The 27027-nt window shown below is 43.2% G+C and overlaps 2 protein-coding genes across 2 annotated transcripts in view; one reads left to right on the top strand and one right to left on the bottom strand.

Moving 5' to 3' along the window:
• Nucleotides 1-22450, top strand: part of PPM1H (protein phosphatase, Mg2+/Mn2+ dependent 1H) — a 139744-nt gene extending 117294 nt beyond the window's left edge. The window contains exons 7-10 of the mRNA XM_072862755.1: nt 5567-5630; nt 7353-7460; nt 15700-15851; nt 22019-22450. Of these exons, the coding sequence (XP_072718856.1) occupies nt 5567-5630; nt 7353-7460; nt 15700-15851; nt 22019-22166 (472 nt within the window). The 3' untranslated portion in view covers nt 22167-22450. The remainder of the gene's footprint in view (nt 1-5566; nt 5631-7352; nt 7461-15699; nt 15852-22018) is intronic.
• Nucleotides 21750-27027, bottom strand: part of MON2 (MON2 homolog, regulator of endosome-to-Golgi trafficking) — a 122639-nt gene continuing 117361 nt past the window's right edge. Inside the window, exon 36 of the mRNA XM_072862735.1 lies at nt 21750-22137. Within this exon, the coding sequence (XP_072718836.1) occupies nt 22132-22137 (6 nt within the window). The 3' untranslated portion in view covers nt 21750-22131. The remainder of the gene's footprint in view (nt 22138-27027) is intronic.

Genomic DNA, 27027 nt, shown 5'->3' with positions numbered 1-27027 from the left:
GCTTAGGAGAATTCTGCCACAGGAGTATGTGGTGCTGGGGTACCTGTCCTCTCCAGACAAAGTCCAGACTCTGTCTTAAGACTGTACACCATAGCGAAGGCTCCCTGGAGGTCCAGAGCTCACATGCCGATCTGATTTGACCAAGCCAGAGATCGTATATGCGTACAAGCCATGCTGAGATACTTTATTCTTTTTTAATTTGTAGATGGGTAGACAGAACTGGGATTTGCAAAATGAAATGTTGTACAGCTTCAGGTTCAGAAGAAGGAGTTTCAGAATTTTCTGGGAAAAACACATGTTTTAAAACTTGTATGTTTTCCTCTTTACCTGAAAGAAACCCCATGAGAGTATCTTGGTTTAGAGTAGAAGTTTCCCTAAAAACTGTTCTGTGCATATGTGCACATGCATCTGTTGACTTTAATCCATTTGGGTTTGCCATCATCTTTTCTCTTAACAAACATTACTACAGTTTGTGTGCTTTTATTATCTTTGTTTATCATAGTTTTGCCTCATTAAACTATATGCCAGATGAGTAATAGGGGAAAGATACTGAAGCACTGGAACATTAAAGCTAACCTACCTAGAGGGTACTTAGTATCAGACAGCACTGTCTGGATTTAGAGATCCTGACTCTGCAGAAGCACATATGTGTAAGGACATTTTTAAAAAATTATGGCTGGATCCAGCCATAAATTGCATAATTTTCAGTGGCCCTGTGCCTAACCTGTGCTACACATTTTTCTTCTTGGTAGTAAGCACACACTTATACTGGTTTAATGCCTGTAGTTCAATAGACAGTAGGGATAAGCAGTTCCTTTTGGGTTGGTGATTTAAGCTCTGTTATCCAAAGAGCTAGCTCCAGTCCACTGATTCCTTGTGTGGGAGGGCAAAAAAACCCAGTTTCTATCAAGTTTTGTGTTGCTCAAGGATTAAAATCTGGTTTTCTATTGGTATGACCAAGGAAAGTTGAACTTGGGGGGGCAGGAGGTTGGTTGGTTAGCTGGGGGGGGTGGGGGGTGTTTGGAGGTGGTTCTGGTTTTGGGGTTTTTTATAGAGTGGTAGCAAAACAGTGCTAGAAATACACTGCATCCACAAACCTGTCTCAAAGGAGAGCCTTCATCCTTGTACTCAGTATGAACTATGATATTTCTGAAGCCATAATGCTTTTTCTTGCTTGCTTTGCCACAAGTGGGTTTTGCTCTATGCTTCAAGCTAAAGCCCTTTGATGATGATTCCTTTTGCTCTTCCTCAGGTTTAATTCTCAGTTTACTTTCAGGTGTCACTAGCAGAGATGTGGAATACAGACAAACTTTCTAAAGCCAAGTGCTATGGAAAAGCAGAGCACAGAGTTTGGATTCCCCTGTCGTTCACAGAACAGAGCCTTCCAGGTCAGGGTAGATTGTGTTTTTGCCACCATCTGTTGTGCCTGGGGATGCCAACGCAATACTTTTCATGACCAGTAACTTTGCATGCTTTGTTGTTTTTTAAAAAAAAAAATCTAATGTAGATTCTCTTTTTTTTTGGTCATCAACAACTTCTACTCTTACGTGAATTTGTATGTGTTTTCAGAAGGCCAATTTTAAGAACAAATTATATGGCAGGAGAATGCATAACACATGTAAGAAATTACCTAGGATTTTGGCTCTGAAATCTGTATTTGGGAGCTGACCAGTTTTTCAAGTTCTGACCCAGCAATATGCAGGTAACTTTGGTAATCTTTTATTTAAAGAGTGCCTAAAGCACTGCTAATGACCTCAGCACTGTAGGAAACTTCTTCCGTAGATTGTCTTGTGCATTTAGCTGCTTCTGGTGATTATTTCGCCATGTATTTAGAGCAGATTCCTGTTAGCATATGAGTAACATCATGTCAGTCCTAGTTCTTTCGTTCTGACATCTCTTTTGGCTCCTGGTGCGATTTGGCCCAGTTTTCCAAAATGTTGATCCTGAGTCCAAATGTAACTTTGTGGGTGGTACATATGTCAAGCCCTAGTTCAGTATTTTTGGACAGCAGTAGCATTTCATAATTCTTTTGAAATGAAAAGAAGAAACGAAGTTAACTGAAAAAAATGCAGCTAGATCTAGCTGGGCACAAGCTTGCCTTTTCTACTCCCCCCTCCGCCCCCCTGTTTTTCCATTTGGAAAAATAGAGGTTTACGTGGCAGAAGCACTTGACAGGATTTAGGCTTATTCAGAGCAGCAAGCAATAGCATAGCCTTGTCTTTATAACCTGTCCTGTCATGCCCTGGTGGCCACTGAGACCTCCTGGGATGCGGATAAGGAAGATGGGGAGAGTGGAGGATTGCAACCCTGTGTTTTTGTATGTTAAAACAGTGAGCTAGGCTGAATTACGTAGATGGCTGAAAAAGGCCATGTTGGCACTAAAAAAGCCAAACGACCCCCTCAGGTTCTCCATATGTCTGTGTTTGATATACCTACTGCCATATTATATCTTTATATACAGCACACTCTAAACAGCACAGGAAGGTATAAATGCAACTTTATTACATAAAATCAAGTTAAATAGTCCAGAAGGTTGTAGCCTGTGTGAAACAAACACACGTACAAAGTACAGGAGGTTTCACAGGGCATAAATCAAAATGAACTTCATAGCTTCCTTTCTTCCTTCTCCCCAGTGCAGTTGCTGAGCTGCTAGCTGAAAAGCTGTCCTTCATCCTTCTCTTGCAGCAAACCACACACTCATATATTATTAATTCTGTTTCGCTAGTTATGCAGGACATAGGTACTTTTCTAGAGTGTTTCAGGTTGCTTTTCAGTGTGTCTGTGCCAGCTCCACTGCTGTGGTTGCAGTTCTGAGCATTGTTTTTCAAGCACTGAAAATTTTTTAGGCAATAGCAACATCAACAAAAAAGTGTGTTTGAGATGAGTCTTGACACCCAAGTTTTGAGACCAAGAGGTGATTTGCTGTGAGAAACCACAAAACAAATCACTGTAGCCCTCTGGGCGTCCCTCAGTCACATAGCTTCAGAGGTCGTAGGCTAGCCAACTGCCCTTCCTAATCTGCTGATGAAACAAGTTAGCTTAGCCCTTGCAACACGGCCTCTTCCAGCAACCTTGCACAGTTGTGTAACAGTTGAAGACCCTAGGGACAATGGTCTTTATGGTGGTTCCATAAAAGATGCTGGACTCAGCAGTGGGGACCATTCTTTTGAAGGACACCAGCCTAAATGATGCCCTTTTCACCCCTTCTTTTTTTCCTTCTTCCTAAAGCACAGTCAGTGTGAGGTGCTATGCAGGAGAATATGAGGAAGGAGGGGAGAGAGGCAAGAAAACTTGATCCCTGTTTTTGGCTCCTGTAAAAGGGAGTGTAAAGTGGGGGCTTCGGTCTTTGTAGTTATCTTGCAGATAATATAGTTTGTGGGTAAAGAATGCGTTTGTTTTTTCCTTTAAAAAGGAGGTTGCAAATAGTTAAGTCATGTCAACTTAGTCTTGTTTGCTATTTGTAACAAATATGTACAACTTGAAAATCCAGTAGGAATGGTTGTCTTGTCGGGCTTGTGGTTTGATTAGTCATTTGACTCTGCCCAATTTGGACTCAACTGATAGCCGCCTTCTTGGTGTCATAGCACAACTGACTCTATGCAAGGAATAGGAAGGAGTTCAGACTCCTCCTCAAGGAGGTTTCACCAGGGCTCCCAGCACTGTAGGTCCAGCTGGAAGCTTTGGGACATGCTCATGAGCAGTTGGGGATGGTAAAATTCTTCCTCCACATTCAAACCAGGATATCCAAGTTGGTGAGTGAGGCAGAGTTGTTCGCTATTCGCTGTTGGAAATAAAAGAAGGAACAAGAGCAAAGTCCATGACTGACTCATCCTTCCCGAAAAAATGCTATTCCAGGATTTAAACATCAGGGAAGTGTTACTGGCGACTTGTAGTGATTTGTGCCTTTTGGTTTGGTTTAAGAGCTAATCTGTTTGCCCTCCCTAGTACAAAATGCCATTTAAATACCTTCACTGTATTGTCTCTTATGGAGATGCCCAAGTATTATGGTTATATACCCAAGATATTCTTGACTATGTGGTTTCCCATGAAGCACCCACTGGGTTTTGCAAACCTCACTTGGTTCCGTTTTGGGATTTCATACCTAGTAATGTTTTGTAGTATGGGAGCGGAGTCCTCCACTAGTTTCTTCTTTGTGTTTTGGTTGCTTGTTCTTTTTTCTACTCCTCCCCTAACTGCCAAACCCTAATATAGGCCCTGCCTGTGATTACTAGGAAATGTGAAGGTGGGGCTTAAATGTCTGTTCTACTCTGAGGCTTCCCTAGGTGATGGCAGCATGTATAGCTGTGTAATGCAGCACCATTTATTGATGCCAGGTCTATGCCATATTTTGGTGAAGCAGGGGGACAGTTCGATTACAATATAGGATTTCACCCTTAATTTTTAATTTCCTGCTCGTTTATGTCACAGCCTTAACATTGCTTAAACATGATCAAATGTGGCTCCCCGGAGCTCAAGCAGCCAGCCTGGCTAGAGAGCCACGCAGCAGGGGCTGGCAGGGGACCCGCTGCAGCACCTTCCCTTCTCCTGCTTTGGCAGGGAGTGCTGGCTCGCGCGCTCAGGGGATGATTTTGGTATCATCCTGAGGGCTTTGCGCAGGGGTGGGCCGGGAGGGAAGGACAACATGCAGGGAAAGGCTGGGGAGGAACAATTTTGTGGTATGAAGGGAAGCGTGACCCTCTGGGGTGACATACTTTAACCAAAGAGGCTCCCCAGCACCTCGGCTTAATTGTGTGCTATACAAACCATGGGACTCTACAGTTTATGGGAATGACAGCTGTCTATTTTTTTTATTATTATTATTTCTCACTGGCAAAATTGCTCACCTTCTCACCTCATCAGTGTCAACAGCTGGATGTGTAAAAGGTAGAGTACGCAGGCATGTGGTAAACAGAATCAGAGCATGAGCATTTACTTCTCTTGTTTCTTGGCCATGGGGAAACTGCTGTGAAATGTGAAATCTCTGACAACCTTGACTGTTGCAGTCAAGGTCAGATGAGCACTAAATATTCTTCTAAGACTCTTCAGCACATGAAGCTTGTCTTGGCTTAAGCAGTCCTGAAAGGTGAGAACAGGATCGGAGAGCTGTTTCACACGTTGACTGTGTACACATCCTGTTGTTGCTCACCATTTCATTTTAACAGTGTGAATCTAGTCATTGGTTAGCTTCTTGGTGGGTTTGGATTTTTGTTTGTTTATTGGGGGGGGGGGGTGTTTATTATACTGTATTATGGTATAGCTGCTGCCATAGCCAACGATATCCTTCCTGATTAGGATGTTATTCCAGTCCACCTCTTTTTACTTGCAAGCAATAGGAGCAGCTTGGCATGTTAGATATTTCCTCGTGTTCACTTTTCCTTTTGGTGAAATGGATAATTCTTTAGGGAAAATCTTTCCACAGAAAAAGAAATTTACATCTTGGTTCAAAGAATCCCTGGGAAAAATAATGATGATTTTTTTTTTTTTAAAATCACAGCTGCTTGTTTCAGAGTACTAGGTCACTAATTGAGTGCAAGCTTTATAAATGTTGTTTGTCCTCCCCCCACAGGGCATACAAAACCATTGAGGAAGATGACTTGAAGTTTCCCCTTATATATGGAGAAGGCAAGAAGGTGGGCACGTTTGCTTTCCTCAGACCAAAGGAAAAAGGAATTCTATGCTGTTTACCACTCAATTTAGCCTGTGGCAGTCCAGTGTTTTCCACTCAGTATCTCTTTATTTTATCACTTTGACAGCTTGAAAGAATATCTTGGTTCTGTCATAAATCAGTCTCATGTTTGGGGGGTGGCAGCAGGAGCTCAACATACTAAAAAGCATTTTTATAGCAAACATAGTAATTTGCTGTTCAGTTTGCTTTTGTTTTTCTTTCATTGTAAGCAGGCTACAATGAGACCGCCTTAAATAATTGACTTAAAATGTTCCTGGTTTCATTGTAAAATATAACTAGGCTGGATGAAGATAGCAAAATACCTCATGTTTACTGAAAACTAAGCGGGAGGATATTTAATAACATTTTAGAGTGCTCTGAGATGCAAAACCCTAATTTAGGAAGGGGAGGGATCAGGGCAGGATTTGAGAAGTATAACACCCCTTAACCGTATCTTCTTCAGCTAGTGTACGTGAGCTCACTGTTGAATTTTTCTGATGTGTGAATGCTGATAGTTTTTCTTGAGAGGGAGAAACAAACCATTCCATTTGGGTGTACTTTGTTTCCAGCTCCGTGATTAAGAACAGTGAGATCATTAGTGCTGATCCCAGCAAGCTTAGTTGGATGCAGCAATAGGATCAATATAAGGACGCAGTGGTGTCAGTTTGCCGATATTTGTACGCTCGCTGTGTTTCTAAATAGTGCTCCCCTGCTGCATTAGGTTTTTATCTCAATGCAAAAATACACGCTCTTCAAAATTAGTCCAAGTTTTGAAGGTTCAGACCTGCAGCTTATCTGTGAATTTGCTTAGGTTTATAATTATTTGCAAAATGTTTCATGCACATCTTTTTAATTTACTTTCTTATTGCCTTACGGAGCCAGGGGTTAGTGAGGCAAAATAATTTTGAGTCAGTTGCTCACTGTTATTGATGCTGTGAGCTCTCTTGTTCAGAAGCTGCTGCGGCTAAACTAGACTTTGGGGAAACTGATATGCAGAGAGCGAGGTTCCCTGTGAGGCAGTCTGCCTGGTCAGTCTTTTGGGAAACGTTAATGAAGAGGAGCCCAGCACCTCTTGGGAAACGGCTCATGTCACAGAGGAAGGTGCTTGGGGAAGGAAGTGGTAGATCTGAGGTAACAGCAGACCTGTCCTGGACCAGTTCTCCACAGAGGAGAGCACTGTGGTCAGTGCCACAGTCACCTGTGTGTTCAGCAATTTAAGGTGGCCTTTGGCACTTTTCTTTGGTGGAGGGAATATACAGCAATATGTCAATAGGAAGAGGCTGCAGCTTTCTTAGGTGAGTAATCAGGCTCCTCATCCTTTTTATAAAACCTGTTTACTAACAGTATAATTTGCTGAAGGAATGCTCTCGTAGATTGGCGTGGGACAGTGAGGCGACTGGGTTGGGTTTCCATAGTCCCAGTCCCTTACAGATAGCCACAGTCTAAGATGGGTGTACACAGACTGGGATGTGGACAAATACAAAGCTTGGAATAATGAGAGAAATGGAGATTACGTGAGTGTTGAAAAGCTTAGAAGTTGATTAGCTGCGTTAAATCTAGTGTTTCTGGGAGAAAAAAGGGAATTCATCCCTAATGGTAGCAGTTATGGAGCAGGAACCTTATCTCATTCCCTGTTGACACAGTGCAAGTAACAGGATTTGATCCCATCACTTTTCTTCATTTCCAGGCTCGAGTTATGGCAACAATTGGAGTGACCCGAGGACTGGGAGACCATGACCTGAAAGTGCACGACTCCAATATATACATCAAACCTTTCCTGTCCTCATCTCCCGAGGTAAAACAGCCAAGGTTCAACTATCTGATTTGTGGGAGAGAAACAAATATACTTAGTGTACTTATTTGTTCTTCCCAAATTGTCCATTCGGGTTGTGGTCCAATACAGGTAACATGCTGCCCTTCCCAAAGGTGCAGCATGTTAGTAACATCCACATAGTAGGAACTTTATAAGTTCTCCAGCTGTGTGCTCTGCTTCTGATTGCTCCAGATCCCTGGAAGAGCATTGATGCCTTCTCACTCCCTGGTCTACAGTTACCCCATAGCCTTGCCTTTCAGTGTGACAGACAGCCATCTCTCTCCACTTTCTCGTGCTCCATCTCCCCTTGAGGCCTAGATCATGCTGCCTTCACAGAAGCTGACATAAATCTGTGCTCTCCAGAAAGGAGCACTGGATGTCTTCCACAATAGCATAGTATCCTGCATTACACAGAGGATACCAGATCAACTCTTAAGCAGAAAAATGCCAGGAGCGATTGGAAGAGTGCTTTATGCTTCCATCTGTCTGCTCCTTCACCTCCAGTTCTTAATTCTTTATGATGGTTTTCTGCAAACACCAAATAATGGCAGGAACGGCACTGTGCATTCCCAAATGATGGCATAACAAGGGGATTATGCAGTATTTGTGTTAGGGCTAGTTTTAAATGCCTCCATCATTTTGACTTGCCTCGCCACAAACAATTCCAGTTTTTGACCACCAGAGACATTGTAGTGAAGGATATCGAGCCTTCCAAAGGGATTTGAATGTATTTGTTAACAAGAAACATGCAAACCTCGCCTTTTTTTTTCCTCTGTAACTGCATTCCTGTTCCTACGTCAAGGAACAGATGACACATATTTTTCATAAAATATTAAGCAAGGGCAAACCATCCAATGACAGCACAAAAAGAGGAGGCTTTGCTCCCATGGCCCAAATGCTGAGAGCCATCCACTGTCAACTGGCTTGCTGGAGTTTTAACCATACCCAGTATTTGACCTTGAATTTATTGCTTGCTATAGCAGTGTGAGAGAATGAAAATACACAAATGACATAATACTGCTAGGAAGGAACCAAGTTATTAAATTAACCTTGCTTAGAACATCTCTGAGGCTTGAAAAATAAAAATTAAAAAAGTGCTGAGAAATTCTGGCCCTGAAGAAAAGGAGGAGATCTACAGACAGCCCGTTCTTCACATTTCCTTGCTGTCAATCTTCCCTCTCCCCCCTTTGAATGTGTGGTATCCCTCACTTGGGACCTGCTGCTGTTCTCCTCAGCCAGACAGGCAGCAGCTCTGCCCTCATCACTGTGATGGATTTGTTTAGTGCCCGCGAAATGATGCAATTCTACCTATTTATTTTTCTTTCTGGCATGCTGAGACTCAGTGTTTCTGGGGTATGTAATGGCTGCAGCACAGTATCTCAGCAGTATCATCTCTGCCAATTGCTGCTGCAGTATTTGTCTGTGTGTATAAACCAAAGCTTCTCGTGGGCTTTTCTGATTTGTGTGGAGTGTCTGTACGTGTTCAAATTCTGGAATATGACATCCAGTTCATATGCTATCCACATTTCAGGATCTCTTAACTGCTTCGCAAAAGGGAAGCAAAATTGGCTTTGTTTCCACGTTCCCCTCACAGCTAAATTCAGCAGAAATGTATGAGGGCAGGAGGAGGAAAGACAGCACTAGCCACCTCAATTTAGAGATACTGGCAAAAAAAGCCCTGAATTTTATTAGGAAGTTACATATGCTCCAATTTGCTTTCCATTGCACCTCCTTCTCTTAATCATCTCTTCCTTCTCTTCCCAGAGAGAGCCCCAATGCTTTATCTCCTCGTGTTTTTCCCTGACTTATTCTGTCCATACATGGACACTGCACCTTGCGCAGAAACCGGCATTAAGAAACGACGTCTTTATGCTGCCATCTGGGAAGCTTGGCACTTGGAAGTAAAGGCAGTGGCATCAAGCAGCAGTCATATTTGGCCCTTGTGCAGCACTGGATTTCAAATTGTTTATATAGAGGTAGGGAAGCACAATGTCTGGTTTCCAGACCTGGAAAAGGGGAGGCACAGGAAATTAAGGCGCACTGTGAGTCGTGACAGAGGGAGGATCCAAGTCCTCTGGCTTCTGTTTCTGTGCCGTAATTATAGTGTCCTTTCCCAAGCTCGGGGGCAATGTGGTGAGTTTTCAGAACACTTTACTTCTGGTGCGACAAAGCTCTGGTATGGCATGTCCACCAAAATTTAGCTGAAGGAAAGGTAAGCATCCCTGAGACTACATCCAGAAATAGGCATATAAAAGTAATTTGAGGGTGGTGTGAAATGATACTTTGATAGAGTGCCAGGCTATGGGAGGAGAAGTCAAGTAGCCAAGACTGACAAATGTAATCAGGATTCAGTGGCTCAGCTGTTACAAGACCAGATTTGGAGGACTTCTGCAGGTTGGTGAGCTCTAGAGAATTGAGCCTTTTATAATGAACTGGAGTAGCACAAAGGAGGCGAGCCATGGCTGAGGCTCTCTGGCATGGAATTAAATATTTATTTTTCATAATGGAACAGTTCATTTGAAAGCTTTCAGCAGGAAATTCTGCTTTTTAAAGCTCAGCAAGATCAGCCTTGTTGCAGCTGAAAAGCAGAATTTCATCCTGAGATTTTTCGAATGGCAGCTCAGCCGTTTGGTGGGAGAGGTGTGGCTCTGATGGCAGCGTTTGGCCCCTGCCAGCGATGAACCAGAAGGCAGCCACCACAGCAAATGATAAGAAGGTAATGATGGAGAATTTTTCTCCTTCCATTATGTTAGTAAAATCTTTCTGACAACTCCACAAATATGTCAGAGGAGACCATTTTAGGTTCATATCTGCCTTCTGGAGAAATCTTTAGGAATTACAGCATTTAAAGGAACAAGCGAGGCAAATACTTAGAGAAGTACTGTTTTGATCAAAGGGATTCAAGGTGGTTTCAAGAAGCAAACATCACACTTGTAGTTTGAAGTCCTTCAAGGTTATGTCTACCAGAGAATTAAAAAAAAAAAAAAAAAGGCAGTAGATGGTCTTGCATGAGCACTTTGATTTCTCAGAAAACGTTTGAGAAGCTGTTCTGCATCACAGGTTATTAATATAAAAGATATGAAGCTATAGACTAAGTGGAAAGTTGGCACAGTCTACTGGAAATTGGCTAAAGGGCAGGAAACAAAGGGTGGCAGTAAAAAGCTAAAAGGAGATTAATTGGTGAGTGCTGCAGGGAGCAATGTTGGGACTCGCTTTTTATTATTTACATATAAATTACTTGGAGGGTGGTATTGAAAGATCTTGTCGTTTGCCAGCGAAGCTGCTCTGGATAACACTGCGCATAAAAAGGGACGATACAATTAAGAAAGGACTTAATTTATTGAAGTAGCCGAGTTGATCAATAGTGCAGGCGAGTGAATGCGGGCTGTTGTTTGGCTTGAATTCCCCCAGGCCGGCTGCTGAGGAGCACCTCAGGTGGCTGCAGGCTCCCGTGTCACTCTGTTGTGAGCGGTTTTCAAGCCGCAGGGACTTGCGTTGGCTGCCTCTTAAAAACAAACCTGGCAAACAAGCCGCAGCACCTTTGCAGAGCTGCTGTGGTCCTTTTCAGCAGCCAAATGCAGGTTTTCTCCGGTGGGTAGATCTGTTTGAAATGTAAATATAAAACCAGCCCACCTGTTTGTTTGTTGCTTGCATGGTGCATTTTTCTCAGCACTCTTGACTGTAATATGAGGTGAGCAATATGAGAACCAAATACCTGGACTGAAGAAAGGCATTATCTGACAAACTGCATAACACATGTTCAGAAAGATGTCGTGTGTGACTATGGACTCTAGCGGTGTGTATCCGCTGTTATCTATCAGCAGAGATCTGTAAGTACCAGTCAAGATAAAATATAGCATAACCCAACTCTTATTGTCATGGATGTTTGTTCTACCGAGGTGGTGCTGCTTCCTTATTGTTGGCTTTTTAAATTTTCTGGTTACTAAAGTGAAGTTTAGCTAGTTAACAGATCAGCTGCTCCAAGTCAAGTAAGACATCAATGGATAGTGTAAGTATGGTGACCAAACTGGGCTCCTTTAAGGGGTGCCCTGATGCTCCAGAGAGATGTTAAGAGTGAGGAAGTTTGCTAGGGCAGCACAGAAGGGGCCGGGAAGCTGCGGGGAGTTGGTGGCAAGGCTCTCGGGGCAGCACAGGAGGCAGAGGACAGAGCACAGGTAGCCCAAGGCATTTGGGGCAGAGGACGTGAGTTCTGTGAAGCACTATCAGGATTGATGTCTGGCTGCAGAAGCAACGAGTCATGAGGAAAAGTCTGAAGATTCTGGGTGGAATTGCTAGGAAATTTGTCAAGGGTGCAGCAACAGTAAAGGAAACCTCTGCGCTGCCGGCCAGTGTCTGGCCAACCATCATCTGCGCTAGTGGGGCTATGTAATACTGTTTTGCAGTGCTTGCAGCTTTGTGCAAACTTCTGTCACAGACAGAACATCACTTAAATGTCGCTGTTGTTTAGTTTCCTGAAATACAGCTACGGGAAGGAGGCAGTCGTTAGGTAGGTTGGCTCTGGAATGAAAAAAAAATTTTTAAGAAGTAGTAATTTCCATTGGAGGCAATGAACTGCTTTCGGTCACGTAAGATTTATAAGCTGCGGGGTTGCTTGCAGTTGCAGGCACTTAAGTAACTCCCTGGATCTCTGCTTGTCATTCCAAAACTCTGGCACATCACACTCCCTGGCCTTTTTTGTACAGCATGCATGGAGTACGCTATGGGGTGTTGCACAAGGTGGGGTGTGTGGAGTGGATGTTCAGTGAGTCCTGCTGGTCTGAGCATCCATTACACGCACCTTGGTGGTGCTGCCCAACCTGTGTGCCTCCAGGAGATCTGCTGTCATGCTGCTCTGTGTCCAGCTGAAGGCACGTGTCGCTACTGCAAGAGACCCTCATTGACCCAAGTAAGAACTAGAACAAAGCTGCTAGCAGAAAAGTGAAGGGTTAGAAGCTGGCTTGTTTCTGTGCCTGGGCAAGGTGGTCTGTGAGCATAAGCTGAACCTATGATAGACTGGACAGCTCTAAATTATCTCATTTTTTTCAGCAATGTACTGGGGGCACCTACAGCTGTATTTTAGAAATCAGAGGAAAGACAGAAAGAAAGAGCTTAAGAAAAAGTTAAGTTGTCATGGTTTAGCTTCAGTCAGCAACTAAGCACCACACAGCTGCTCGCTCACCCTCCCCCCCGGTGGGATGGGGGAGAGAATCGGAAGAGTAAAAGTAAGAAAACTCGTGGGTTGAGATAAGAACAGTTTAATAATTGTGAAAAAGAAAAAAAATAAATATAATAATAACAATAATAATTAAAAATTGTAATGAAAAGGAAAACAACAAGGGGGGGGGGGGGGGGACAAAACCCAGGGGGAAAAAAAAAAGTGATACAACCACTCACCACCCGCCAACTGATGCCCAGCCTGTCCCCGAGCAGTGATCGCTACCCCTCGGCCAACTCCCCTAGTTTCTATACTGAGCATGACGTGATATGGTACGGAATAGCCCTTTGGCCAGTTTGGATCAGCTATCTGGGCTGTGCCCCCTCCCAGCTTCCTATGCACCTGGTAGAGCATGGGAAGCTGAAAAGTCCTTGACTAGTGTAAACTTTACTTAGCAACAACTAAACATCAGTGTGTTATCAATATTTTTCTCATAGTAAATCCAAAACACAGCACTATACCAGCTACTAGGAAGAAAATTAACTCTCTCCCAGCTGAAACCAGGTCATAAGTATTATGTGGACATGGCTGTCCTAATGTGTTGCTGCTGTGGTAACTGGAAGGCAGACAAAGCTGCATTTCAGTGAACATTTTGTTGCATGTCCAACTGGCCTTCGTATATAAGAATCTTACCTGAAGTTGCCCCAAGCTTGCCTCCTGTAACCTTGGCACTCTCTTTTCCTTAGGCTGGGTACTAGCCTAGCATCCCTTAGTGCTCACCCCGCTGCCCTTCTCTGCACCTCTTCTGACATCTAGTTTCTTCTCAGTTGCAACCCTTTCTGGAAGTGCTACGTTCCCAAAGCTTTTGCTTTTAGGAAGTAACTACCTAGTTTCCAGATTACCCATAAAATCAGTGACTGCTTTTTTTTTTTTCTTTTCCCCAAAAACTAAACATGTTATTGGTAAAATGATCTGTTCTTGGTGTTGCTCTAGCATTGTACTACACCAAGGATTTGGACCTTTTGACCTGTGGATTGGCTGCAGGTACCTTTGACAAGTTTCTTATCTGCCCTGGTGCTGCTCCCCAGTCAGACAAGATTGTTCATTTCGGGAGGATTCAAATCCATGATGCGTGGTCTTGGTTTCCTGCAAAAAAGGCTCTTGTGGTGTAACATGTACTTTGCCTGGGTGGGAGAGCCATGGTAGATGTGTTTTTCCTAGTGCTGATGTTCAAAGCTTGGTTATTCCTACAAGGGGCTTGCTGCTGTGTGCATCCCTGAGTATTAACTCCAATGCTCTCAAATATTTGTCTGTACCCAAGAGATCTGACCAGAACACGTGGTGCTTATTGATGGCTGTGTTGGCCAACTTACCCCTCGCACCCCCGTGATTTCCGAGTTGAAACCCTGGGCTGTTATAGGCTGAACTAAATTTTGGGGAATGGGGACTTTGACAGCTACTGGTTTCTGTACAGTGGGCTTGAGAGGAGAGCTGTGCTGCATATAGGGATCTTTTCTATAACAGTATTCCCACTCAATCTGAATAAGAAGATATGCTCTAATGAAGAGAGTATCTTGCCTTGACTTTAATCCTTACCAAAGTCCTTATTCAGCTGCTACCTTAGATAATGAAGTGAAGGTTACATTTTACAAATGACCTTCTTGTGCTTTTGAGTGAAAGGCGAACAAGTAAGGATTATCAGTCAGGTCTAGGTGACTTCCCCCCCCCCGCCTCCGGTACTGGTTGCAGTCCCATAAAATCATAATTACATTAAAAGGTCCAAGCACTTTACGTGCATTGCCTGCTCCATGGCTCCTAAGGGGAGAAGGCACCAGGAGGGAGAATAAAACAGCTCATAGTTTCTAGTTATGCCAAATGCTTGTTCTGACAAATTTCCCGACTGCTGCTGCTGTTAGTGGAGCCCGAGGCTGGAGCAGGGTGCGTGACGAGGTGCACCGTTTCCAGACTTCAGTACAGATGATCGTTTCCTCCTGTCTGCCTTGCCAAGGTTGTCACACTTCTTTCAAACTGTGGTTCTTGCTGTGGTAATTAAAGTGCTCCGTGAGTGCTTCGTAATGATTCCCCATCGCAACCTGGAAATTGCAGGCAGTTTGTCAGCTGGAATACAGTGTGTGCTGGAAGGACAGTTACACCCAACTAAAGGCTTGGTTTAAAACACTTGCCATGACCTTTCCTCGTATTCTGGCTCAGCTGATGGCCTCCTGGCCCCCCCTGTGTCTGCCCCCTCTGCTCCTGGCTTTCCCCAGCCTCGTCAGGAAGAGGACGGTAGCAGTTGTTTTAAAGGCAGGGTGTTACGGAGGTGCCAGTAGCACTGGTCAGCCTGACTGTGGCTGCAGACTGATAAGGTGAAGCCAGTGGGCATTTGAATAGTGTGGACAAGCTTGGGGGTTCACTTTTGTGCGGATCTTGAATCCGTCTCTACCTGCTGAACTCCTTACGGATACACATAACTGAGAAGGTAGACATTTTTTCTCCGTTTCGTGGAACTGCTCGCTTGCTCAGGCGTAATTATTGAGTGCAGCAGCTGCCTCAGGTCTAGAAAAGTAAATGCGATGCCTTCTGCGACACAGGCATTTCTGAACATGTGCAATTTATCTGGCAGAGTTAAATGGATCTGGACAAATACTGAAAACAATTATTTGTGAATATTTTATTAGAAAATATCAAAAATTCATCTAATAAATTATTCAGCTTCCATATGACTAGTCCTACCAATGATAGGGAAGAGCCTCACGCCAAAACCAGGCTGCCGGGCGGGGGAGGCTTCAAGTGCTGCTGGCAGCAGATGGCACGATGCTCTACAGCCCGGCTTAGGGACACTTGCATCCATCCCGGCTGGGGTCAGCACTTGAGCCATGCTGAGCCAGGGCAGGAAGGGTTGCAGTCTTGAGGGCTAAATTGGAGACAGACCCTAGCAGTGCTGCGGGAGAGGTATTTCAGTGCCCTGGCTGGACCTGCTAACTTGCAGCCAAACTCACAACATTTCACAAACAGGCCTGACAGTCTCCTCCTTCATGGATGTCTCTTGGGGTTTTTTTGTTTTAGGTGAGAGTCTATGACCTCCTGCAGTATGAGCATGGGCCAGATGATGTTCTGATCCTAGCTACTGACGGGCTCTGGGATGTGCTGTTAAATGAAGAAGTGGCAGAAGCTGTCACTAACTTTCTACCAAACTGTGACCCTGATGATCCCCACAGGTTCGTGCTCATCCCTGATTTTCTAGCTTCTCTGCAGAAGAGCGCTTTCTGGTAATGTATTTTTGTAGAAAGTATGATATGAATAACATTCAGTAAATATACAACACTTACAAAAAGACATTTTTTATATGTTGGATGGAGCCTCTGTAGCAAATGGGGGGGTTTGGGGAGGGTGTCTGTTAGAATTGCCTACCTTCAAAGGAAAAGTTGTGGGATCACGGTGTCTTGGCATGGGATCCATTTTGTTTGCTTAATGAGATCCTGTGGAAACTGTAGGAGGCTGAGATCTTAGCAACAGGTCTCTGTCTCCAGCAGTCACAGGTTTCCACTTAACTCTTCTCTGGATAGTCCCTTAACACTAAAGATTGTTTCTCACTAGGACATCATCAGCATATATCTCTTTCTCTCTCACTGTATATATAAACACTGCACAGTGTGGTTCCCACTCATTCCTGGTCATGCTGTGACCTTTAAACCCACCTTCAGTAGGGGATGCTCAGTGCTACCAGCTGCAGGACAAGTGTGGTGGCAAAATAGGTGGAAACAGGTGGAAAGTCTGGCTCTATTTCATTTAGTTAGATTCCGTTTCATTTCAATTTTAAACCTACCTCATCCTCTTCATTTTTCTGTCTTTATCACCTCTTACTTGATGTTTCTCTCTTTAAAACATATCATTAAGCAAACAAACAAGTTCCCAAACAACTAGTTAGAGCACTGTTTGCCTTGAGTGAGTCCATCTGTCTGCTGCTGAGTTCGGTGTCGCCATGAATTAAAACTTTACGCTAGAGATCAGAATTCTGTGTCTCGCTTATAAAAAGGAGGACTGTGAAAGTGGAAAGAGCTTTATCCTTCCCTAGGGACTGTTCAGGAAGGGAAGTGTGTGTTGCTCCTGAATTCAGGCCTGGCCGTCGCTGTCTTCTGCCCTCGCCCTGGGCTGAGAGTGGGGAAAAGCTTTTTATGCATCCCCATTTGGCCTGTAGAAAGCAGAGCTTCAGAAATAAGCTCTGGGATATCTCAGCAGCCAAGGAAAAACAGGCAGGATGGTGTGAGAACTCAAGTTACAGTTGTTTAGATGTGGCAACTCTTGAGGACATGGAGAAACCCATCTCAAAATGCTTGGTGTTTCCATGTTTCTAAGTGGTCATCTTCACAGGGTCAGTCCTGTTCTCCATCAGCAAACAAGGAAGATAACTGGGACACCCTGACAGCCACTTGGGTTTTAAAGTGAGAACAGCTCCAAAGTAACTCGCGAGCACTATTTTCTTGCCCTGATGCTTACAACCATGGAATGCAAAATGATGTTTTGCTGCAAGCACTCATTCTTCAGGTGAATGGATGGTTAACGTGAAGCTGCAACTGCAATATTTTGACCTTCCCCACCTCCTTGTGCCAAAGAGGAGATGTGGTATGAATGACAGCCAGGGCTGTGTCTACTTCAGCGAGACATGGAAGTGTCTCTGCCCTCTCTCTGGGAGGAAATCAGGCAAGACTAGCAAGGGCCTCTTCCAGGGCATCTGGCACTGTGCTATGCAGATATGCCATTAATTTAAGGTAGATGACCCACCCAATCTACTTTTGGTTATTCCCTAGCACCATTCAGAGGTGCTAGGGAGCTTTTGCTCTCATTTCTGCATGCCTGAGTATCCTCTTGCAAAGGCACCTGGTAAAATGTAATACCTTTGCCCTGCTCTGTCTCCATTCTCATCTAGTAATTGGGAAAGGTTGGCTCTTTCTACTGTCCTCGCTGGTCCTGTCTGTTGTGAATACAGTGTGGGTGCGTTGTGTCTGTCTTGTTCCTTTTGGTCTTTCCAAAGCTGGTGATGGCCACCATGTTTGCTGCAGTAGGAATGGGAATTCTTTGTTCGATTTTTTGACTTGTTAGGTGAGTAATTTTTCATCCATAATAAAACACTCACAGAAATCAGAGACACTAAAGGAAAAAAGAGATTTTCTTTGTTTCATTGAGGTTGGTTTGTGCTGGTCTAGCCCCAGTAATTGTGGGGGATTAGTCCCTGTTTGTACCAGCGTGAGTACAACACACTCCAGAACTGGGCCTGCTGTATTATGAGTTAGAACAAACACATTTATTAGTGTTTGACCTACTGGTCTATGAATGGACATCTGAATTGAAAATTAATTTGTTCTTTTAAGTAACTTTGTGCCAGGTCATTTAAAGGCTTACAAATAGTGGTGGCAAGACATTTCTCACACCAGCTTGCAAAAGGTAATTAGAGCAGTCCCTCATATAGTTTACAATGATATTTATGAAAATTACCTTTGTGGAATTGCTCTTGCTGCTTGGCTGTAAAGAATATTTAAAGGGTTTAAAGTACTGTGTGAGAGGTTTTACGTAATTACTTCACAGTGGTCCAAATGAGGTATAACTAATGAATTTACAATAGCATAGCAGCTCAGACTGTGGAGCTGCGTTCATTCCTCTCGCTAGTCAGTGACAGGAAAATCTTGTTTGCAGTATTATCAGTGTTATGCTTAAAGGAAATGTTATCCCACAAAATGTCAGGTTCTGTGATGGGTATAGTGACATAGTCTTTGGTGAGGTGATCAGCTGGAAATGTGAAATCTCTAGGGATGTAGAAGACTTGTCAGAACGTAGGAGACTTGCCCCCTGGGTTTGGTAATGCTGTGGTCTTCTGGAGAACCTACCTGTGGAGCAGACTCTGGATCCGCCTGACCCAGTAGCCTACTTATTCCCTGACAGCAGCATATTTTAAAAAAAGAAAAAAAAAGCTAGGGAGGAAGATTTTTAGAGCTCCAGAGTACGTATCTGTTACGTAATTAGCTCTTTGAGGGAACAATATCCCTCCCATTTGAATTAGAAGTAATTTTATAGCCTGATGGGTAAGAGCTTACAGCCCTCGGCAATGCTCTTGGGACTCTCTCCTGCTGATATTTACTGTCAGAACTGTGAGTGTTTGTTACTCACAGAAAAACATCTTTGAATCCTGTCAAATGTAGCATGTGCCTGGGCATCTCCAAGTGCAGGGAGAGCAAAGTCCTCGGGTCTGTCTTCACCCAGACGTGCAGACACAGCCTCAGGGTATTTGGGCAGCAGGTGTTGGGCACAGACTTGGTTAGAGAACAGTTCCTCCGTGAGGGCTCTGATGGAGTGAAGAAGCTTGGGTGGAGCTGGATTTCTTAGCCAGCTCATTTCTTATGGGTATTGTGGCAGACAAGAGCATGGAGGGGACCCTGAGTGAAGAACAGGTGGTAGCAGCACCCTGCTGTTTTCCATACATCATCTCTCTGAAAAGGTATGGAAGTAGAGGAGCATGACTCTTGCCCATTTCCTTCAGCTGCACTTATGCAGGTTTACCCACTGACCTTGGGAATCTCTTATTGCTCGTCCTCCCTCCTGTCCTTTCTTATTCCCTCTCACTCTCTCTCTCACACTAGCTAGAGATTTATGAGGATGGTGGGGAGTTGCTCCACCTCTGCTGGGTGTGAGAAGATAAGAAGCTGGTCAGACAGCAGCACGCTTCCCCCACTGTCACCATTTCTCCTGCAGTACTTGCACTGATCAATACTGAAAGCTTCAGCAGAAGAAAAAAAAACCATATATATTTATTCTTAAAACACAAAAGTTGTATTCCAGCGAGGCTGTTCATTAGGAGGAAGTGGATACTTTAAAACTACTTCAGCAGTTCTCTAATGCTGTCTCAACAGCTGAATCCCAAGTTCACAGCACTGGAGAATAAAGCATTCGGTAATGGACTGCTGCTGCTATTCATCTCCAGGTACAAGAGACTCACCCTGTCTCCTCTAGTGCCAAGTTGAACAGCATCGCTCCAATTCAGCTCTACACAAGGAGAGGAATATGTTACCTCACTGCTGCCTTCACCTGTTCCTTTTCCTTTGCTTCAATGTGCTGGTTTTCTTGTGTATTTCACAGTCTGTCTATGAGAGAATTTCTGGTTTATTACAATTCCTTTTTTTTATCTTGCCCTCTCCAAACATTAAGCAGCAAAAGCTTTACACAATCAAGAGCAATACTCATTCCTTTGTACTCTTTAGATGTGGGGAGCCCTTGTTAATTAGAAAAAGGAGGAAGGCAAAGTTTTCTCCCAGAATGATGGGTGTTTTCTTCTCTTAAATTCTGACAATAGCTGAGAAATCCTTGGAAAAGATGTTCTAGCCAAAATTCACTCAGCATCAGACATGCTGTGAATAAATATTCTAGTTTCTCGCTTGCCACGTGGAGTCCTTTTGTTCCGTAGCCCTGCATCTGATTTGGGGATTTGGGAGCTGGGGAGTGCAAGTATGTATGGTTGGGTTTCTTCCCCTTAGAAAATACAATTTCATGTTGCATTACGACAGTATGAGCAGTGCTTCTTGTTACATCCTGCCGTTATAGCTAGAGGTCATTGGTACAGACTTATCTCGGAACCTGCGGATAGTGTGCACGAGTGTGTGCAAGCCTGTGTGTTAGGGTTCATGCCTTGGGCCCTTCTCTTATTGCTAAGAGTAAATCTTTTGTCAAAGCTAGTGAGGGCTGGAAATTTTACCACTCTGTACCATTAGGAGCAGGGGGTGCATTGCTTCTGTACAACATTACTTGGATTTAACATCAGACCTTTTGGGTAGTCAAATGTTAGTTTATTTGCATTGAAGAAATCTTTCCAGTAGAGCGAATAAATCCATTCCTGGTTCAAAGGAGTCATTTGAGTTTACGGCACCAAAATTGTAGAAGCAGAACATAACTGGGGCTTTTTCCTTCTTTTATCCCCAGAGAGTGAATAAAGTCTCTACTGATAGAAATTACCATTTAATAATGCATTCTCTGGTGAAAATTTCTGGGGTTAGAACAGTCCTGGATACTCACTTAATAACCCCCCCCTGCTTCTGATCAGCAGAGATACTGTTCTTTCCCGTTCCTCAGATGAGATCTGGGTGGATCATTTCTGGCCAAGGATCCTCCCTAGAAAAGAGGGTCTTGAAATCCAGACCCTTCTTGTCCTTCCTGGTTTCTGGAAACTACAGAGGTGTGCTTTGCTTCTGGTGGCCTGTCTGTTTGGCTTCATAGAGCCCCGCATAATCTTGGAGGTTGATACTTACGCTTCAAATAAAACACAGGCAGACACAATATTGAACTGTTTTTTCTTGTCAGTCTTTTAACTGTTCGATTAATTTTTAATTATCACATCATAGAAAAGCTTGCCTCCACCCAACCAGATTGAAAACATCTCAGCCAGGTGTTGGACTGATGAAGAAAAACACGTGGCAGTAGCTGCTTACCCATAATGAGACTTCTTTCAGAGGAAACTTCTAAATGAGTACACAGATGTGTTATCTAGTAACAGCAGGTAAAATGATAAGGGAGAACATGTTGGAGCACATGACGGAACACTGTCATGCACCACCTTTTGGACTCTGACACCCTTCTGCCCCCAAGCAGCATCTGTTATTTTTTCAGGACAGAAAATAACTCCCATAAATCCAATGTCCCTCAGCCCAGCACAGGCTGAGAGTTTTGAAGCAACATGAAACTTGCTATTTCACTAAATTCACACAGTTTTAATTGAACTCATAAATGTGAGAGGACTGTGGGACTCTGTTAATCTGGCCGTATTAACTGTAAGTTTCCTTTTCCCACTGCAGAATAAGAGATTTAAAAATCATTCTTGCAGTCAAGGAAAACAGGCAAGTTAGTCTACTTGGTTTAAAGTGTAATTTGGCTTTTATTTTTAATGATCTATGACTTGCTTTCAAATTACTTTGTTATAGTTTGTCTCTGAAATAGTCAAGCTGTGTTTACCTTCAGGTGTGTCAGTGAACAAGGGTGTAGTTTTCAACAGCAAGTAGTGTTATTTAGGGTCCTCAATTTTTCAGACTACTCCTAGAAAGCCAATTTGTTAGGGCAAGTGTGTTAATATTTTTCTGAAAACTGCTGAAGCTGGGCACCCAAAATGACCAGTGACTTTTTGATCAATTGGTGCCTGTTATATACCTTTAGATTCTGATTCAGGAGCTGTCACTGGACTGGAAGGGGTTGCTCTGTAGGTATGTCGTGGTTTGCGTTTCTCCTACCTGCTTCAGAAACACTGGGAAGCTTGTCCTGGTAGCTCATGACAGTAAATCTGGCGGGCTGTGAAAATCCACTTTCCTCACAAAGACGAACGCTCCCTGGCTGTATTCTGCCTCTTCCACAGGTACACACTGGCGGCGCAGGACCTGGTGATGCGAGCCAGGGGAGTGCTGAAGGACCGGGGCTGGCGAATATCCAACGACAGGCTGGGCTCTGGAGACGACATCTCTGTCTACGTCATCCCTTTAATACACGGGAACAAACAGTCGTGAAAGTAGCATGAAGAGCGTTTATAGGATGGGGATCTTTTGGGAAGGGCCTGTAAGAGACAATATGTTTTTGGTGATCTGACCAGGACACTTCCAATTGATGTAATCTATTCAAAACTAATGCTGGAGGGGTATTTTTCTGCCCAAAAGGTAGGGCTCTGCACATATACTGTATATGATTAAAGATAACCCTTAAGATTACAGTTTCCCTATAGAAATGGTTTTGGTGCTTAACAGGAATGGGATTTAAATGCTGCTAGCATATTATGGATGCTGTCATCCCTCCAGGTGGGGAATTAATTTTTTTTTCTCAGTTTACCATGTAGCTTGGAAGAGCCATTTCAGTTGTGAAAGTAGAAGTGGGTATCAGAAGCCAAGGAGGCTGCTGCAGTCTACCCCCAAATATTCAGAAGGTGACTTGGGTCACATCTCATTTTAAAATACTTATATATACATATATGAGACGCAGGAGTTTTCTTCTTTCAAAAAATTGCATTCCTGACTTACCTATGGACACCTTCAAATTTGTGTAATTCTTCGAACCCCCATTTGCCTCTCCTGTCTCTTCTTCAGTAGACTATATTCCTGTATTTTAGTAGGAAAACTGAAATGGTTTTCAGTGTGACTATGCCTGTTTACTGCAGTTAAAACAGCCACCTGCAAAATTGTCCAGGAGAAATAGGTCACAGTTCTGTATGGCAAGATTTGTTCTGGTGCGAGGAGTTATTTCTCAAGATTCCCTGTTGTGTGTATACCATGATTATACAGAGCACGCAAACCCAGCTTTATGTGATGTTTACCTGGAGGCCATGGTTTCTTTGGGATCAGAGATTTTCATTCATTGAATGGTTCTGCCTACTTTATCCTGTTGAAAGGATCCCTGACCATACAGCTTTTGCATCAGTTGGGATTCAGTAAATTTATTTGGGCTCCTGAGTGTAATTTTTGTTGGATTCCTACTTGAAGTGATGGTGTTCACGTTATCAATTTGGATACCCAGATAGCGATCTATTTAAGTCGTTTCACTTCTTCCTGCCTCACTTATTATTCAATATACCTTTGCCTGCTTGACTTGGTGATCAGAAAGTGACAGCTTATGACTTTGTCCTCTTGGTATTGAGGACTATAGTCAAGGATGAAAGGTTCACTATGATAGATACTAGGCTAGCTTCAGCAGCTTTTTTTCTTAGCAGTGGTGAATCAATTTAAATGAAGAAAATCTGAGTAAAACATTATCAGAATAAAAGTTATAGTCCAAGAGGGAAACAACTGAGCAAATCTGCAGCTTAACCTGGCTGCCTATTCTTCAAGCAGGCAGCTCTCCTACTTCATTGGCAGGAACTGAAGAAAAAAATTCAGAAGGTTCTAGTGTATAGGCAGGTATATTGGCTGGGAAGCCAAGTTTAACCTAATTTACCCCCTGACCACATTCTTTTGGAGCTGCTCATCTGGCTTGTACTTCTTGGATAGCCAAAAGATAGGAGGCTGACATAATCGTAGGGCACTGACTAGGCAGCTCACAGATGTTGTGTCCTTTCCAAAGGAGAAAGAGGATGCTGTGCCCTTTGCAGACTTTCTCCTGAACAGGCATGGCCTAGAGCTTGCCAGTTTTGTAATTTATGATGTGCTATGTAAACACAGCACAGCGCGTGTGCGGTATGGCTGCCCCAGATGCTTTGTTTGATTGCATCCAGAAGTACATGTGCAACAGTCTCAGTGGATTTAAACTACCCTTGCTCTAAATCTCTAGACCCAGTAGGAGTTTCAGGTTGAGAGGAGGCAATGCAGGGTGTGTAACAGCTCAAACATGCAGCAAACTGCATGATTTTAGCCTGAAAACTGTTCCGTGCATTCCCCAGTGCCTGCATGTGATAAAGCTGTGCAGAACACGGATGTTTTATATTCTAGAGCTTCAGCATAAATCAATGGCATATCTGATTATGTGTTGTCATGCTTTATCTATTCTTTCCTTGTTTTTTTTTTCCCCTTTACCTCTTTTTCTGTGTGCAGCTGGGTGAAAAGAGAGGTTTGGAGTCTAGAATATTTTTCACATGTCCCCTCATATGCTTTAAAGTTTAAGCAAGGGATCTTCTCTTGCACTTTTTTTTTGACCTAATAAACTTGTAAACATGCTTTTCATGCTCTGTGTAACTCCTGTTGTCTCTTCGCAAATGCAGTTGTGTAGTCCTCTAGCAATTCGAATCCTCTTTCACAAAGAAACTAATGCTGGCAATTCTGGTGGAGTCGTCTGAACAGCAAAGAAGCTGGTGTTTGCTGTTACCAACTACAAGCCTGAGCCAAATATTTCAGTGCCCATGTGTTGTTAGTCTCCATTATTTGGTAACATGGTGTCAACACACATACCAGTCATTATAAAACCACCGAGTACAACATGGTGGAAATAAATTTCCAGTGTAGCATTTGCCAAAATGTAAAAGTGTGATTTCAAGGCAATGGAAAATGCACCTTCTCATTCAAGGGTGTTTTTAAACATACCCCTGGAGAGATGGGTTAGCAGAGTGCATGACTTGGTGGGAGCAAACTGGCTGGTGACTTCTCAGAGCAAAATCTCGTGGGCGCTGGTATGGCTTCGCAAATCAGCCTCCAATATGTTTGTTGGTTATCTGAGGTATTGCTGTCAGTCAGCCTGCTTCTCTGCAGTGGCGGTGCCCAGGGGAAGTTATGTTAGCTATCACACCCTCTCCTGCAAAGGGTGGAAGTACAGTATCAACAATTAATATCAATTAGCATCAATTAATAAATTCTGAGAACTTTAAAGGATAATAAAAAGCTTTTAAAAAGCTCAGATGTATGTGACTGAAACTATGCTGTGATGCTTTTTGTTTTGCTCTTTTACAGAGTATCTGTTATACAATTACATGCTTGTCTCCCTAGAGCGTCTCTGGTACGTCTCTGGTATGCTGCATTAGTACTTGGGCTTTTACTTCTATTTGCTTTCACTAGGAGCTTCTTAGGTGCCTGCACTGTGGTCTGTGCTCTGCTTCAAGGCATGGTATCAATGCATATACACACCAAAGCCTCATATAAATAGGAGGCAGGAGTCATTTATTGAGGAGGTATTGTGTGAGAAGCAAGAATAATTAAAAGCATTTCCAATTCCCTTTATAGGTTGAATTATTTTGGGAGTCATAACATTAGAAACCACTGGTGGCAGGGAGGATCCACGGTGCACAATACCATTTTTCAGATAGGCACGGGATGGATATTGCCATGTGCAGACTCGGAGCTGCCCTAGGGCTCAGTGAAGCTCCTGCGTTAGGAGCAGACAGCTGACCTCCTCAGACTGGAGCAAGTTACACACCACCTCCAAATTTTAGATCCTTGGTACATCATCTTAGTTACTGCCTGATGCCGGCAGCATTATGGGTTTTTTTGGCAGTGAAGTTCCCATAGTATCCAAAATTGTTTAAACCTCAGTAGCAAGGAACCTCAGTCCTGAGTTGCATCTGTATTCATATTGCTCTTGCACAGGGCTGCGTCCTTGCCTGTACATAGACACTGCTTAGAGAGTCAGGCACGTTCTTGTCCTTCCTTGGACAACAGCAAGGAAAGGAGGTAGTATGCCATATAGTTCTGGTTAGCCAACAGTGCAGTGTAACGCTGTCTTCTGGTGCCTAGTCTGGTCCAATTTCTAGAAACTCGAAACCAAGAAGCTTCTCCCATTCTCCTGTGAATACTGTTGCAGAAGGTAGTACAGCCATTTCAGACATTTTTCTCTTGCGTTACAGCCTAAAATCTTCTTTGTTTAATTTGATGAAGGAGATAAAAATTTTGTTTACACCTTAAGTGAGGCACACAACTATCTTTTGGTTTGTTAACGCAATGATGTTTCTTTCATGAACACAAAAGCATATTGTCTGAGAGGGCTGATGTTCAGTGGCCTCATGCTGGAGAGATATTTTTTTCATGAATTCTAAAAACCAACAGGGCTAACAAGCTAAAGGAAAAGTGGTCAGATTCTGCTGTTAGCAGTGGATTTCCACGTTAAAGTTACTTCCATGTTAAAATACGACAAGAGAGGTCTGTGAGGTACAGTCGACTCTGTGCCTCCAGGATGTTTTTGAAGAACTGCACTTGATGTTTGGACAGATTTTAGCTTTGAACTTTTGCTAGGTTTTTAAAAAACACTACATACTCCAAGCAAATATGCTGTGTTTCTTCCTGCCTTGGCGTTTGGCTTTTATTTTACATTTCATGTACAAATACTTTCAACATTTTTGTATCAAACATGGACTGCAAACTGTGTGGAAGTGTTGTTCCTCCCTGACATTTTTGGTGTGTAAATAGTTTTCCCTCCATGTGTCTTAGATGAAGATACAGTCATGTGGCTACCGTAGAGAGAGTGACCAAACAACGCTGTAACTGTGCTGCTGTATTTCTACCTGTGATGTACTTGAAGGAGGATGCCCTTGTCCACCTCCGCTCTCATTCATTTTTCTTTCTCTTTTTTAATTTTTTTTTAACTATTGCTGGTGGTGTTCTTTCATAGGTCTCTTATTTTGGTTTGGGATTTCCTTTTTTAATAGCTGCCACCTTTTTCTTTCCTTCATTGGACAAGTCATCTTGTTTTGAGATCTGTACAACTGTCTGGGTTTTATATGTCCCGAAGAATGGAAGACCTGCTGGAGGAAGATGTTTTGGACCAATGTAATTCTGCTTTGTGACTGTGAAATGTTAATCTTTTTGTAACCTAAGAACAAAAAATGTTTAGTAAAGGGATATATTTTGTGTTTTTTGAAACTTTTCAGTGCAATGAACAAAAGAGGAGGATGCTGAAGAAGTGTATGCGCAAAGTTTTAAAATAAAATTTTAAATTATATATTATATATATCCATCTATATCT

The sequence above is a fragment of the Ciconia boyciana genome, chromosome 1 (genome assembly GCF_034638445.1).
Source record: "Ciconia boyciana chromosome 1, ASM3463844v1, whole genome shotgun sequence".
Lineage (NCBI taxonomy): Eukaryota > Metazoa > Chordata > Aves > Ciconiiformes > Ciconiidae > Ciconia > Ciconia boyciana.
Note: the sequence above shows the minus strand (reverse complement) of the source record. Positions and strands in the feature narration are given on the sequence as shown.